Here is a 14,550-nt window from a genome sequence, read left to right on the forward strand (position 1 = left end):
AGTGCTGATTTCCCTCGTGAGTTTCCCATTAGCAAGGGCATGATGGTCCCCCCAGAAACAGCCCTCAGGCATCGGCACTGGGAGCCCAGGCGTTGCCCTTGTCCCGTTGCCCAGTTCACAGGTCACCGTCTTTGCCGTGGCTGAGCTGGTCCCCACGCCCCAGGAGGATGGGAGTGGGCCCACGGTTCAGAGTATTAGCATCCACACCTCCCAGCCGACCTGTACTGGTGAGAGGAAAGGCAGATTTTCAGTACTCCAAGGGCAGAACAGAGTGATGGGACAAAAGAGAGCTTTTAAAAACCGAAACCTCCTCTTTCCAGTCTCATGGAAGGAATAGCTGATTGTCACTCTCTTGCTTAAAATACCGGTTGCCCCAAAAGTAGAGTTCAGATTCTCTGAAGTGACTTCCCAGCTTTGCCCCTGGCCTCACTGCCCACCCCGCGAGCTTCCCCTCTCTCAGTGCCCCTCTCATCCTGACTCCGTGCTTCCCTCCGGCTGTGGTCTATGGCGTCTCCCTCCAGGCTGTTCTCTGACCAGAACCCCCTTCTCTCCCTCTGTCTGAGAGCAGAGTGGACACAGGCACTTGTTCGGAGGCAGCCTTCCGGGGGCTAATCCCTGCCCCCAGCCCTCAGTAGTTCAGTGCTGGGCCCTGATGCTCCCCACTCTGACTCTCAGCTTCCTCTCCGTGAAGTGGGAATACTCAGCGCCAGCTGTCTCAGTGGCCTAAATAATTGAATAAAATAGGTAACAAATTATTTATTATTATCATTAATTACTGAGTAATTATTTATCATTTATTATTATTTACGTGTTTATTATATAAATAAATATTGAATAATTATTAAATAATACATAATTAAATCATTTTAAATTATTAATTAGTTAATAATAATTAATAAATAAAATAATGCCTAAGTGTGCTGAGCCCAGCGCCCAGCAGAGAGAATGTTCAGTGAACATTAATATTAAGGACTCCTCCTCCTGCTGCTACTGCAGTTGTGATCATTATCATCTCGCACGATCCTCTGGGAAGGCCCTCGTGCCCCCGCAGCAGGCCTTGGGCATACGTTCATCAGGGGTATCCGTGGCTTTATGGCGCTGTTTTGTAATGATTCATTTGTCTTTCCCTTTGACTGTAAGCTCGATGAAGGCAGGACCCAAGTCTTACTTACTCCTTTGCTCACGGGGCCGGGCTCACAGGAGGCCCCCGAGGAGTATCTGCTGCATGAATGAGTGAAGTAACGTGTGACTGGGTCATCAAATGAACGACTGGATGATTGCAGCCCATCAGCATGTCCCTCCTGGGTTGCTGGCTGTGACACAGAACTCCAGAGTCATGCGCTTCATGCCGGGCTCCCTGGGAGTCTAGTCGCCGTTCTGGAATCCTCTAGCCAGTGAGGCGCTCTCGGAGCCACTGACCCCGAAGCAGCCTCTCTCCACAGGGCCTGAGCTCCCTGCTGCTCCTGACGGATGGGACCTTCAATATTCTTAGATGAAAATAGGAAGGGACTCTGGGAACGTGGGGTTGTGGGGAAGGTTCCCTTGGAGGGGTGGGATGTGATGGAGGAGGCTGTGTTGTCAGGAACCAACCAGCAAAGAAAATGTCGGAAAGTGCAGGGGACGGGGGTCCGAGCGTTTGTTTCAGGAACTTAGTTCATCGCCTTGTTCCCAGCGTGCCATCGTCTTTAAAATAGCTATTCTTAATTTGATGGTGTCTTTATCTTCTTGAAGCTCAAAATAAAATTAACCTTTTCTAGAGGGAGGAAAAAAATAGTCCCATTAAAATAGTCCTGAGTGTTCTTTTTGAAAGAGAGGACTCAATCCCGGGGCCGTTATTAGCCCTCAGCTGTAATTGACAATAGTATTAGGGTAGGAATGTCGCAGCACAAGGTGACAGCAGGGCCACCGGCAGCAAAGGCTCATTAAGCGGCCACCAGAGGAGGCTGGCAGATTCCACGAGCCGGGCTTCCGTCCAGCCCCCTCACTCCTGTTCTGCGTTTTGGCCGCAGCCCTAGGAGCGCACCCGGAAAGCTCACTAGTGCTCCGTGGTCCTTTGTACACTAGCCCCTACCCAGTGGGGCAGGCCCTCCGGGGACACTGGTCTCCTCCTGGAGGCCTTGTGTGACAGACGGGGTCTCTGAAGGACCAGCTCCCTGTCTTTGCTCACTCGTTACCTCCTCTGCCGGGAGGGAGTTTGGAACCAGGGAGCTGGTGAGCAGCTGCTTCTCCCCACCCTGCTCCCCCTTCAGGGGGCTTGTCATCTCTCCTCTGGACTTGTTCTCCCTGGCGGCCACCCTGCCCCCCACCCCGTGAAATCCATCTCCCACATTTATATGTTCTTACAGCAAATGTTTATGGGGCCCCTGCGATCCCCAGGCACTGTGTTGGGCTGTGACCATACTGGGCTGAACAAGACAGAGGAGGTCTCTCCTCCCTGGGACTATCGCGCAGAGGGAGGTGGAGAAGCGAGAGGCACAGGATGAACCAGTGAGGCCATTCCAGGCAGTGGAGCTGTTCCCAGGCAGCAGTAAAAAGCTCTAAAGAGACAAAAACAGGGATGGGTCCAGGAGTGCCCAGGCAGCCTTAGTGAGTTTGTCCAGGAGGCCTCTTGGAGGTGGGGGCACAGGAGCAGGGACCTGAATGGCGAGACGTCCCAGGCCAAGGGAGCAGCCTGGGAAAGGCCTGAAGACATCGGGAGGAGATGCTGTGCAGGACCAGGACGTGTTGATGATGGTGTGGGGATGGGTGGGAGTCGGGGGCGGGTGACGTGAAGTGAGGTCGGCAGGGCACGCTGGGGCCACATCTCGAAGGTTCCTGCAAGCCTTGCTAAGGGTTTGGATGTGCATGTTGGGAGAGTTCATGGGGAGCCTTTGAAGAATGCCAAGCAGGAGAGTGTCGTGAAAAGAACTCTGCCTACAGCCCAGCACCCCCAGAGCAGTCTTTCTAAATGCCCGTGAGATCACACCCCTCCTGCGTCCCAGCTCCATCGGCTTTCATGGTCCACAAGGCTGTGTGTGCTCGTTCTCCTGCTGCTGCTCTGGTTTCTTCTCTCTGGAACCGCTAAGCCCGGCCACGCGGGCCTGCCTTCTGCCGCTGCCATCAGCCACACTCCGCCGGCGGCCTTTCTGCTTGCTCTTCCCTCCACCCGGCCTGCCTTTCCCCCGCTGAGGGCACCCACCTAGACCCTCCTCCCGCCACAGGCGTCTTTCCTCCCAGAGACGCTGAAGCAGCACCCTCAGGAGTCGCTTCCCTCAAGTGAAGCCCTCTCTCCGTTCCTCATGCAAACTTCCCGCGTGCTTCCCTGATGGCCTGCGGGCGGCAGCCTCCCAGTGCTTGCCCTGGCCTGGGCACCCACTGTCCAGCTGCCTGTCCCCACCTCATACACACAGAAACTCCCCAAGGTAAAGCATCCTGGCCCAACATCCAGAATCATCAGCATCTGACACAGAGCCTGGCAGGCGATGTTGGCCACCAGGTGCTTAGCCTCAAATGATGGGGGCACCTCATCCCCATGTACAGGTGAGAAACCCCAGCTCTGAGTGGTTGAGCCACTGACAGTAGAGCTGGCTAATGGCAGTGCAGGTCACCTGTAACATGGTCATCTTGCAGGGTGGGCTCTTGGACGGTTTCGTAGGGCCTCTGGCAGTCCTGTTTTCTGAACCAGTGGTACAAATTCGGGTTCGCACATGGGCCAGATAGGGGATGAGACCAAGGGGAGTGGGCTGGGTGGGATGGTGGCCCTGTGCTTCCTGCTAATATAGGCCACTTCTTGAGGGAGGCCAGGAATCTGGATTCGATGCAGATACACCTCAGTTTTAATGTCTTTAGGCTGTACAAGCCGTTAGCAGCTTGAGGTGAAAAAGGCAGAATCATCTTCCCCAAAAGCTCAGAACCCAGCTAATCCCTAAGTGGGAATCTGTTCTGAACCAGGGTGCCTTCCCCTCCTGGGGAGTTGCCAGCTTTGTTCTGGGGTGGACTACACCCCTTTCTTAAAAATTCCAGAAGCAGTAGTTACATTTGAAAACTCAGATGTTTGAATATGGATTGGGTATGAGGGAACACCAACAAATTACCATTAATTTTGTTAGAGGTGATCATGGTATTGTGGTTAAATTGGAAAATGTTCTTAGTACTTCAGAAATATACCCTGAAGTGCTGAGGGGTGAAATGTCATGATGATCAGAATTTACTGTAAGACATTTGAGCAAAAAGGTAAAAATGATGAAATAGGGAAACAGGTTAAGACTTTATTGAATAAAGGGTTACGGGGGTTCATTATACTATTCGCTCTGCTTTTTGCCATGTTTTGAAACTTTCCATAGTGAAAAATGAAAGGACAGTCACGGGGAAGAATGTAGTCTTCTGTGAGTTGTTCTGAGGTCTTCCCTGCCCCGCTGCGTCCTGCCAGGTCATGTGCGCCACTCAGGGAGGGGGTGTCCACACCTCCAGGATGAGGCTGAGACCCGAGGCAAGAGCGTCCAGGCGGAGAGGCTGGAGGTCAGGCCCCACAGTGACCGCCTTCCTTCTCTGCACACTGTGAATGGCTCCTGCTGCAGCCCACCCGCAGGTGCAAGTCCTGTGAACTGCATCCTGGTTTGGGGAGGCCTGTGGTTGAGAAGGCCTGTAGGTTTTTCTTCTGTAAATTGGAGAGCAGCTCTGACTGCTCTCCGGTTGATGACCTGGGACCCTGCCCAGCTGCCTCCAGCTTCTGAGCCCTCGGGCAAGTCCCTTGCCTTCCCGAGCCTCAAATGCGCTGTAAGGACGCAGTGCTGGGAAAGCGCTGAGCGCAGGGCGTGAAGACAGACTCCACAGGTACCGCTGCTTGTTCTGAGCCGCTCGGCTGTCAGATTCAGATTGCTGCCGTGATGGGTTTTTTCGGGAGTTGGCAGGGGTTTCCAGGGACCGGCTGTCTCGAGGAATCAGTGCATACGGGGGAAGGATTTGGGAGTCCTCAGGGTGGTGGTAACCTTCCTGCCAGCTCGCTGTTGGCCCTGAGCTGGGTGAGAAGAGGCTCAGGTGAAGGTGGGCAGATTCGACCCCTGCGCAGGGTCCTCTGACCTTCACTTTGGGGGTCCTCTCCTTCCTAGGACCCTGTGGCCCAACCCAGCCCCACAAGCAGCACGAGGAGCCTCCCCTAGTCTCTCCTTATCGCTTTTGTGTTTCAAGCGTCCTCCTTCCAAAAAAGGAGAAATCCCCACGAGTTCTCCCAGGGCTGATTATCCACTTTCCTGCCTTCCCTCAGCAGAGCCTCTCAGGCTGCCCTTGAGGGTTTCTCATGCAGATTAAAAACTAGGCCTGATGAGCTCCATTCGGCCCTCACCTGACACATTAACCGCCTTCCCAAGGAGGAGCATCTAATTTCCAAATGATTGGTTGGAACTTGGAGACCATGCAGCGGACTCTGGCATCAGACCAGTGAGCGGAGCCCGGGTGGCTGAGCTCGGGGACCAGGACCCTCAGCTCCCCTGGCCCGATGCCTTTGCTCTTCCTGCCAGGCTGCAGGAGATGTCAGCCCCGGCATGAGACAGCGCTGGTGGTCAAGCTGGAGTGGCTGGCGGCAATGTTCAAGTGCCGTCACCCTCTGGAGGAAGGTCCAGCTGAGGCAGTGCATCAGGGGGTGGCTTCCGGCAAGAAGACCTTGCTGCGACCTTGAAGCAGCAGATGCTCCGTGTTCCTTCCTCCCCCTGGCACTCGGAGGAGAGTGTCCAGGTGAAATACAGGACATCCAGTAAAATTTGAATTTCAGATAAACAATGAATAATTTCTTAGTGTAAATGTGTCCCAAATATTTCATGGAAAGGTTTTATTGTATAGGACATACTTGAATCCTGAAAAATTAGTTATGAATTATTGAACATGGAGTTATGAATACTGAAAAATTCATTGTTTATCTGAAATTCACATTTCACTGGGCAACTTGTCTTTTTGCTAAATCTGGCAACGCTTAAGAGAGAATCCGTCTGCTCTGCTCAGGTCCTTGGCAGGGCTTTGTGGTAACTAGGTGTGTTCTCAGGTGTCTATGAGCACGTGGGCTCATCCAGCAGACTGTTCCAGAGCCCCAGACTGGTGGGGGGGAGGGGGGGTGGGTGTCCCCGTCTATTTGTGGGCCAGCAGCCCAGCCCTGCTCTGGGCCACAATTTCTCTATTTGTCACGTGAGTCTCCTCAGAGTACAAGGCTTCTTGCGTCCCTGTGAGGGTGAATGACCCTGTTCTCCTGCCACCCCCCCCCCCTGCTGTCCTCTTCTCCCTGGCCTCCCCCCACCCCAACCAGCCCTCAGTCTGGAAGGAGCATCACTTCCTGCCCCCATGCTGGTGGCAGTTTCCTTGTTGTAAGCCAGGGTCCCCAGTGCAGATGCATGAGCAGGGTGGGTTCTGGAATCTGTGGGGCCCCTCGTGCCAGAATGATTGAGAATTTCAGCACAGGGACAGCAGATTGTCACATAGGTCTGAGTTCTGACCCCGAGTGACTGCTCAGGGCGCACGCCTGGGGGTTGGCCTTGCTAACGAGGGCCAAGCAGTCACCAGGTTGGATGGGTAGGGGCGTGAGCAAGGCGGGGCCTGAGTGCGGAGGGGTGGGGGTGGCGCAGACCTGGGCCCTGGGCCTGCCTCAGGGCCTCACTGGCAGCCCCCCGCCCGGAGCGGAGCTGGGGATGGGGCCTTGCCGCTACATCTCCTGGTTTTTCCAGAGAAGGTGGAATTTTTTTTTAATGAAATCTTTCTTAAATAGTGACAGCTGATTTATATTTCGGAACAGTCCCATGAAGGCATTCTCTGGCGGGTGGCATCGAGTGTGATTAGTATTTATACACTGACCTGTGTGGATTTACTGGTGTCTCCCCACTGGTCCGTGAACTCCACCAGGGCTGCGGTAGTGGCCATCTGTGCCCATGATTCTGTCTGGGTCCCAGCACCACCCTCAGCACATTGCAGTGCTGAGGCCTCGTTCATTCCTGGAAACACTCTGTGGGGAGTTTCATGGACCTGCTTTCCCCACCAACAACAGTCACATCGCATGCGTCTTCCCTGTTATTTAACGCGATTATGCGTGTTAAGCCTTTGCATGCAGCACTCGCTCTGGGTGGCCGTGACTGATGGTTGCGTGTTCTGCGGGTCATCAGTCTTTGGATGAGTGAGGAAAACATCCCTGAGCACACCTGTCTGTCCTTTTTCCCAGGACGCCAAGTTCGTGGAGGAACGCAGGAAGCAGCTCCAGAACTACCTGCGCAGCGTCATGAACAAAGTCATCCAGGTGGTCCCCGAGTTTGCCGCCAGCCCCCGGAAGGAGACCCTGGTCCAGCTGGTGCCCTTCTTCATGTGAGTACCGTTCCCATTCACGTGCTCCGCCGGCACGTCCTTCCTTGAGTCTTCTGAGGTTGGACTGAGCGTGTGTCTGCGTCCTGGACACCCCGAGTCCCAGCGGGGCCCGTGAGCCTGCAGGCGCTGGTGTGGAGACTCAGGCCTGGACGCTGGGAGTTTGAAGGGCTTACAAGAGAGCAAGTCCGCACGTGAGCATTGTTGATCGGAGGTTCTCAAGAAACGCGGGGCTCTGTGGTTTTATACCTTTGTACATTTTGATCAAAGGGAAGGTTCATTTTCTCTGTAGCTCACAGGTGTTCCAGAGCTCAGATGGTCTCTGTCAGGCTTTTTTTAAGCACGTGGGGATGAACCCAAGGAAACATCTCACAGACTGAAGTTATTTTCGTATTCATTTGACTTAGGTATGAACCAACTTAAAACTACGTATAAATTCCTTGTTCTTATATGTCTTATAAAAGTAAAAAAAAAAAATTACTGGTGTCACTACTTTATCACTGATTAGATACCCCTCTGTTCTAATAAGTCTCTTATTACATCGAGGCATTTACATCCTTGGATTCAGGGAACCCAAATGATGTTTTTAGAGTCTTAGCTGCTAGAGAATGTGATTAACACTCAACCCTTGAGCAACACGGGGCTTAGAGGTGCCCACCCCTTGCGCAGTCAAAAATCTTTATACAACTTTTGACTCCCCCAAACTTAACTACTAATGGCCTACTGTTGACCTTACCAGTCGCATAAACAGTCGATTAACACATATTTTGTATGTTTCTGGTATATCTACAACTATTTTATGCATTCATGCCATAGCTAGCTTTCTTAATTTTTTTTGAATGTTTCTAGGCTATGCAGTTTATCTGTGAATTTTTTCAAATTGTTGCAGATCTCCAAAAAATTTTCCAATATACTTATTGAAAAATATCCCCGTGTCAGTGGACCCACACAATTCAAATCCATGTTGTTCAAGGGTCAACTGTATACTATTTCTAAAATGTTACCATCATAACGGAAATAAAAGATATGAAAATCCATATAGCAAAGCTGTGGATCTCTGAGAGTGGGTCTGGGACTCGTCATTTGAGAAACACGGGTTTGCTGGACAGAACAGGTTTCCTTTCGCCATAGGTCTTTAAAATGGTATGCGGAGGAGGGTTGGGCGATCTGTTTCCTTCTAACAGTGGTGCTGTGACTCAGAAACGGGCTTACTTCCACTTCTGTCTTGTGGGGAGAGCCTTTGGCATCAAACTTCCCAGCATTTCCAAGTCGAACTTCCAGTGGACAGACATCGGCAGGACTGCCCCTCTTACCTGCCTAGGGCTTTGAAATTGCAGCCAAGTCACTTGCTTGTGTCTTTCTCGTTGCTTCAGGACCTTTGTGAGAAGATACGGTTTTACCTGTGCTGCCCGTGATAAAGAGATGCCTTTCCCCCCAGATAGCATACACCATATGGAAAACTGTATTTGTCTTTTATTCAGTTATTTCTGCTACCAGGGCCTCCATCTCGCTATTTTGAAAGTGCCACAATAGTTCATGAGAGGAGGTCCCCTTCTTCTTTTGAAGGCGGCCCCTGGCCTGCGATGCTTGATGGAAATCAGCCTCTCACTGAGTCATGTGCATTTTGGCCCAATTTCCTGATAAAAAGTGAGTCAGAGGGGCGGTCCTAAGACCCCGATGTTAAGAACAGCTGCCCCGTGCAAGTCTGAGAAGACAACACTGCCTTGCACAGGCGAGCTGGTGTCCCCCTGCAGGGTGGGCGGTCCAGGCGTCCCTTGTGGAGCGTTTACCAAACGTCAGCCCACAGACTCGTGACAACTGTACAGTAATGCGATCATCCCGACGTGTTGTGCGGTCCTAGCTGCCTATTGATCAGAGCCGAGAGAGAAAGCTTTGTGCCTGCTTAGCACAGGGAACCTGGGGCTCAACTTCATGGGCTTTGAAAAGTACACAAAGCATGTCGACAGGAGAGTGTGACAAATGACACGATGTTGACACCAGACTTCTGACTAAATGTCGGTCTAGACCCCAGTTGAAATTCAACAGCCCTCCTCGCAGCCCCACAGTAAGCTGCCCTCTCCTCCTTGGTCTTTTTCTAGCAAGATGGGATCACAGGTTGGAGCTTGTAGATGGTTTCCTTCGTGGGTAGTGAAGGTGCGCGCGGTCCGGTGTGTCTGATCATTTCCTGTCTGCGCTGCGCCCAGAAAACAGCCGGTCTGGTGTCTCAGCTCAGATGCTCACCCTGAGAGATTTCTAGTTTAAAAAAAGCTCTCTCAACTAAAGAAATAAAACCCCAAATGTATGATTATTCTTAGAGTCTTGACAGCTGTCCTCTGGTCTCCCCAGTGCTGATTCAGGCCTTCCGGCCACTGAACACAAAGGGACTCGCTGACAAAGGGTGGCCCTGCCCCGCCTCCTCCCCTCGTTTGCTGAGCGCCTACTGTGGGCGCCGGCTGTAGGTTTCACCTGCTCATCTCATCTGTTAACTGGGTGGGCACCATATCTCCATTTTATTAGATGGAACCTTACAAAGTTGCCAATAAAAATTTCATAAGGTTCCACCTAATACTGATAAGGAAAGGTACCTGGTGACCCCAGGGTTACCTGCCAGCCCATGCGGAGCTTGGCCTGTCAGGGGCCATAGCCCATGGTTTGGGGGCATGGTGGCAAGCCCACAGCCTTTGGATGGAGCTTGACCCTCCTAGCTAGCTGTCTTATTTGACCATCTCAGGAAGGTCTGTCTTTCTTTTAATCCACTTTATATATGGTAGTAGGTATCTGCTAATCCCAAACTCCTAATTTACCCCCCACCTCTCCCCTTTTTTGACCGTAAGTTTGTTTTTGATGTATGTTCATCTGTTTTGTTTTTGTAAATAAGTTCTTTTGTATCATTTTTTAGATTCCACATACAAGTGACATCATATGATATTTGTCTTTCTCTGTCTGACTCACTTCACTTAATATGACAATCTCTAGGTCTATTCATGTTGCTACAAATGGCATTATTTCTTTCTTCTTCGTGGCCGAGTAGTATTCCATCCTATATAGATACCACATCTTCTTTATCCAGTTATTTGTCACTGGCATTTAGGTTGTTTCAGTGTCTTGGCTGTTGTGAATAGTGCTGCTGTGAACATTGGGGTGCATGCATCTTTTTTTATTGAAGTGTAGTTGATTTACAATGTTTTGTTAGTTGGTCAGGTGTATAGCAAAGTGATTCAGTTGTACATGTATACTTTTTTAGATTCTTTTCCATCATAGGCTATTACAAGATGTTGAATATAGTTCCCTTGCTGCACAGTAGGGCCTTGTTGTTTATCTACTCTGTACATAGTAGTTAGTATCTGCCAATCCCAAACTCCCAATTTATCCCTCCCACCCCCATTCCCACCCCAGTAACCATAATTTTGTTTTGTATGTCTGTGAGTCTCTTTCTGTTTGTAAATAAGTTTGTTTGTGTCACTTTTTAAGATTCCACATATAAGTGATATCACATGATATTTGTCTTTTTGTATCTAATTTACTTCACTTAGTATGATGATCTCTAGGTCCATGTTATTTTTCTTACTTGAAATGTTGCCAATATTAAAAAATTAGAAGGTGTCAGATTTTTTAAAAGTCAGATATCAAGCTTCTCTTGAAAAATCAGAATTGGTCACAGCCTCTTGAGGACTGAATGTTTGTGCCCCCCAGATTTATATACTGAAGTCCGAGTCCCCAGTGTGATGATACTTGGAAGTGGGGCCTTTGAGAGGTGATGAGGGTTAGACGAAGTTGTAAGAGTGGGGCCCCCATCATGGGATTGATGCCCTTAGAAGAAGAGCAAGAGACACCAGAGAGCTCTCTTTCGGCCATGTGAGGGCACAGTGGAAAGGCACTATCTGTGAGCCAGGAAGACAGCCTTCACCCAGAACCGAATCTGCTGGCGCCTTGATCTTGGACTTCCAGCCTCCAGAACTGTGAGAAATAAATGTCTGCTGCTGAAGCCGCCCTGTCTGTGGTATTTTGTTATGGCAGCCGGGGCAGACAGATACTCACTCCGTTCCCACTCGACCACACTTGGCTACAAACAGTGCTGCCCAGTCCCTGCTGCGCCCCCAACTTTGCTGTCTCCTGGACACTGAGCTGAGCCTTCCCTGCCGTTTGCCGCTGGCGTTTGGCTGTCTTTCTCCCATACTCACTCATACTACCTGCCTGGAGCCAGGGGAGACTTGAATTTGCAGTCCTGGCTCTTACCTGCTGCTCAGCCAGCCTCTCTCTGTCTTGGCTTTGGATGTGCGGTACCCAAGGTGCATTGCTCACACTCTGCTCCGGTGTGTGTTCTGCCAGCTCATCCACTGCTGAACATCAGTCAAGGTGGTTCCTTTCCGGGGTTGGGGTGGGAGAGGCAAGGCGGGCAGGGGATTAAACCTAGTGGGCGGAATTTTCTCATTTTTCTTCACAAATGTTCTTAAACTTTCTGGCTTGTACAGCCTGGGGTCCAGTATTCAGTGGCACCTGCTTTTACACACTCTGCTCTATTTTATTTTTTCTGTTTAATGTGTTAGTATTTCACTGTGTTCTGCAAGGGGCATCGTGACTTCCAAGTCCTCTGCCATCTGCACAAACCTGAGAGTTGAAGAATCAGCAGGTTGAATTTTTTTCTCCAAATCTCTCCGCCTCCCGTTGCCTTCCTTGCTGCTGCCGGCAGCAGTCGGAATTAGAAAGTAGGACAGTAGGAAGTGGGCCATTTCTTTTCCATTTTGGACTCTGTGTATCAGTCTGGCCCACGTGGGGACCGGAGCCTGCCCCCCAAGAATGGTGAGCAGACAAACAACGCCCCCTAATGCCCTCCTCCTTTGGGGGCCCCGTGTCACTGGCATCCATGGTGTTTCGGGGGGAAAGACGGACACTGAGAGGTGACACGTGGCAGACGTGAGCAGATACTGAGGGAAGTCTCAAGTGCTCCTTTGAAAGTGTGCTAATGAAGGGAGGCCAGGATTCCAAGCACTCACCCCGCGGAACTGGACCGCGCAGCGGTGAAGCCTGAAGTGATTTGTTGTGCTGTCGTTTAGCACGTTATAGAAACGTTTTTCTGCAGAGTAATTCATCCCTGGGAAATGCATCGTGTTCTGCTGCCCTGTGAGGGGAGAGGAAGCGGTCCGGGGTGGGGGGAAGCCGGAGTGATGTAGGTCACAGCACAAATTCCCAACCGGATTCTCAGCAGAAAACATGGTCGATCTTTTTCCCACTCCCCACCTCCATCTGCTGCCACGTTTACTCTTAAAATCGTTAAATATAGTTTTATGCTGAAATAGGAGCTACCATGTCCTCCCAGTTAGCGGGAGTTTGGCTCGGGGTTGAAACGCTCCAACCTGTGCACCACCAGGGATCACCTGAACCCAGGCTGACCCTGCTTCACACACAAATGGAGTCACAGAGGTCCTTCCTGGGACCTAGGACTCACGTTGCTTCTGCAGACTGGCCCAAACCTTCCAGGCTCCGCAGGCATCAGCAGCGCCCGGAGGCCAGAAAGGAGTGCAGACCCTCTTCAAGAAGTCTCAGTCGTGTGGCCAGACTGGCAGACTGGTTAGGTGTGGGCCACGCCGCGAAACAAAATACAAGTGCAGATACCTTCTGATGGGATGCATGTGCCCCAGGCTGGCACCTTCCCCACTGCTCCCTCTTGCACTGCCCCCCGGGCCTGCCTCACTGAGGTCCGTCAGCGGCCTGGCCCTCGAAGGCAGGTCAGTTTGAGACCCCTGGTATCCACGTGGAAAGCATGGGGGTTTGGGAGTCAGCTCTGCCACGAAAGAGGAGGGAGATCTCTGGCAAGGATCCAGCCTCTCTGAGTCTCAGTTGCCTCACGTGTAAAGAGAAATACTGACATCGCTGATCTGCTGGGATGTTAGGTGAGGATTCTGTATGAGAGCTGGACACAGCGTGTCTCCGTGTGAGCTGCTGTTAGTAATGAGACTCATGAGAAAGGTGAGGAAAGAATCCCCATGAAACCCCCACAGACATCTCTCTGTCTCTCCATCCATCCATCCATCCATGTCTGCAGGTGAAAAGTTTGAGGCCTAGGAAATGTAAGTGATTTGCCTAAGGTCATTGTGAGAGAAAGTTGCAGGCCAGGGCAAGAGTCTACTGCACTGCCTGCCCTGAGACACAGGGACACTGAGGGTTCAGCACATAGTAGGTGCTCATGAAGCACTAATTTATAACATGAATTATTCCGAAAATCAGCCTTTCCCTCCCTCCTTCCCCCATGGGAACATCTCAGTCCTGATACAGTGACTCAGGGCCTACCCGCGGGGAAACTGGGTGCAACAGCTGGGCTCTGGCTTTTCTGGGAGCCCGAGAGCTCAGCCGGGCCCAGATGGCCGCACTGGCCGCTAGGGGCCAGGCCTCTCCCACAGGAGAACGCCCCACTCCTCAGAAGCTCGTTACCCGGAGGCCCCTCTCTGGGGGGACCTGCCGCCCTGTCACCTGGAGAGATGACATGTAAAATGCCACTTAATCACTTCCATCTGCTGGCCAGGCTATTTCTGGGGCTGTGTTAAGGGATGCAGGGAAAGTGCAGTCCCCAGGGTACCGGCCCTCCACGTCCGCAGGGCTCCTGCCCACGGAGATCAGAATGAATCGCCCTTTCTGCAAATGATGAGGGCGACAGCTACGCCGCTCATACTCAGGTGGCCTCCCTGTCCCCTAGGCGTCCAGTAATCACAGTAATCAGGTTCCATTCCTGCCATTTCTTTCTGTTTGGTGCGGAGGGGGCAGAGATCAGCTCCATGAAGAGGAAGAAGAGGACGACGGTGCAGCTTTTACAAGTCCCAGAAAAAGTGGCAGAATGGAGCATCTCCAGGGCAGCACCTCTGCTGAGCAGATACACGGAAAGGCCCCCGTCTAAGGGGCTTGTGTCCGGCAAACATCTCTTTCATCCGGTCAGTATTACCGAGCACCTGCTAAAGGACTCAGCAAGCACTGGAGATATAACAGAGAACATAACAGAAAAAAAGAGGGAAAACCTCCACCTTTATGGAGTAGAGGAGATGGAAAATGGACAAATAAACATATAATACACTGCCAAACAAGGAAGTCTTTGAAGAATATTAATGCAGAATTAGAGGCTAGAAAGCCGCAGAGTCACATGGGTGGTGTTTTCACCAAATAGTAAGGAAGGGCTTCTCTGAAGGTAGACTTTGTGAATTTCTGGGGGAAAAGTGTCAGATAGAGGGAACAGTTGGTGCAGAGGCCCTG

The 14,550-nt window shown here is 51.4% G+C and overlaps 1 protein-coding gene across 5 annotated transcripts in view; it reads left to right on the top strand.

The window, feature by feature from the left end:
• Positions 1-14,550, top strand: part of SNX29 (sorting nexin 29) — a 587,226-nt gene that overhangs the window by 536,321 nt on the left and 36,355 nt on the right. For all 5 annotated transcript variants that reach the window (XM_045521723.2, XM_010961733.3, XM_045521724.2 and 2 more), the window contains one exon: positions 7,175-7,314. In XM_045521723.2, coding sequence (XP_045377679.2) covers positions 7,175-7,314 — 140 coding nt within the window. The remainder of the gene's footprint in view (positions 1-7,174; positions 7,315-14,550) is intronic.

Source organism: Camelus bactrianus, chromosome 18 (genome assembly GCF_048773025.1).
Source record: "Camelus bactrianus isolate YW-2024 breed Bactrian camel chromosome 18, ASM4877302v1, whole genome shotgun sequence".
NCBI classification, from domain to species: Eukaryota; Metazoa; Chordata; class Mammalia; order Artiodactyla; family Camelidae; genus Camelus; species Camelus bactrianus.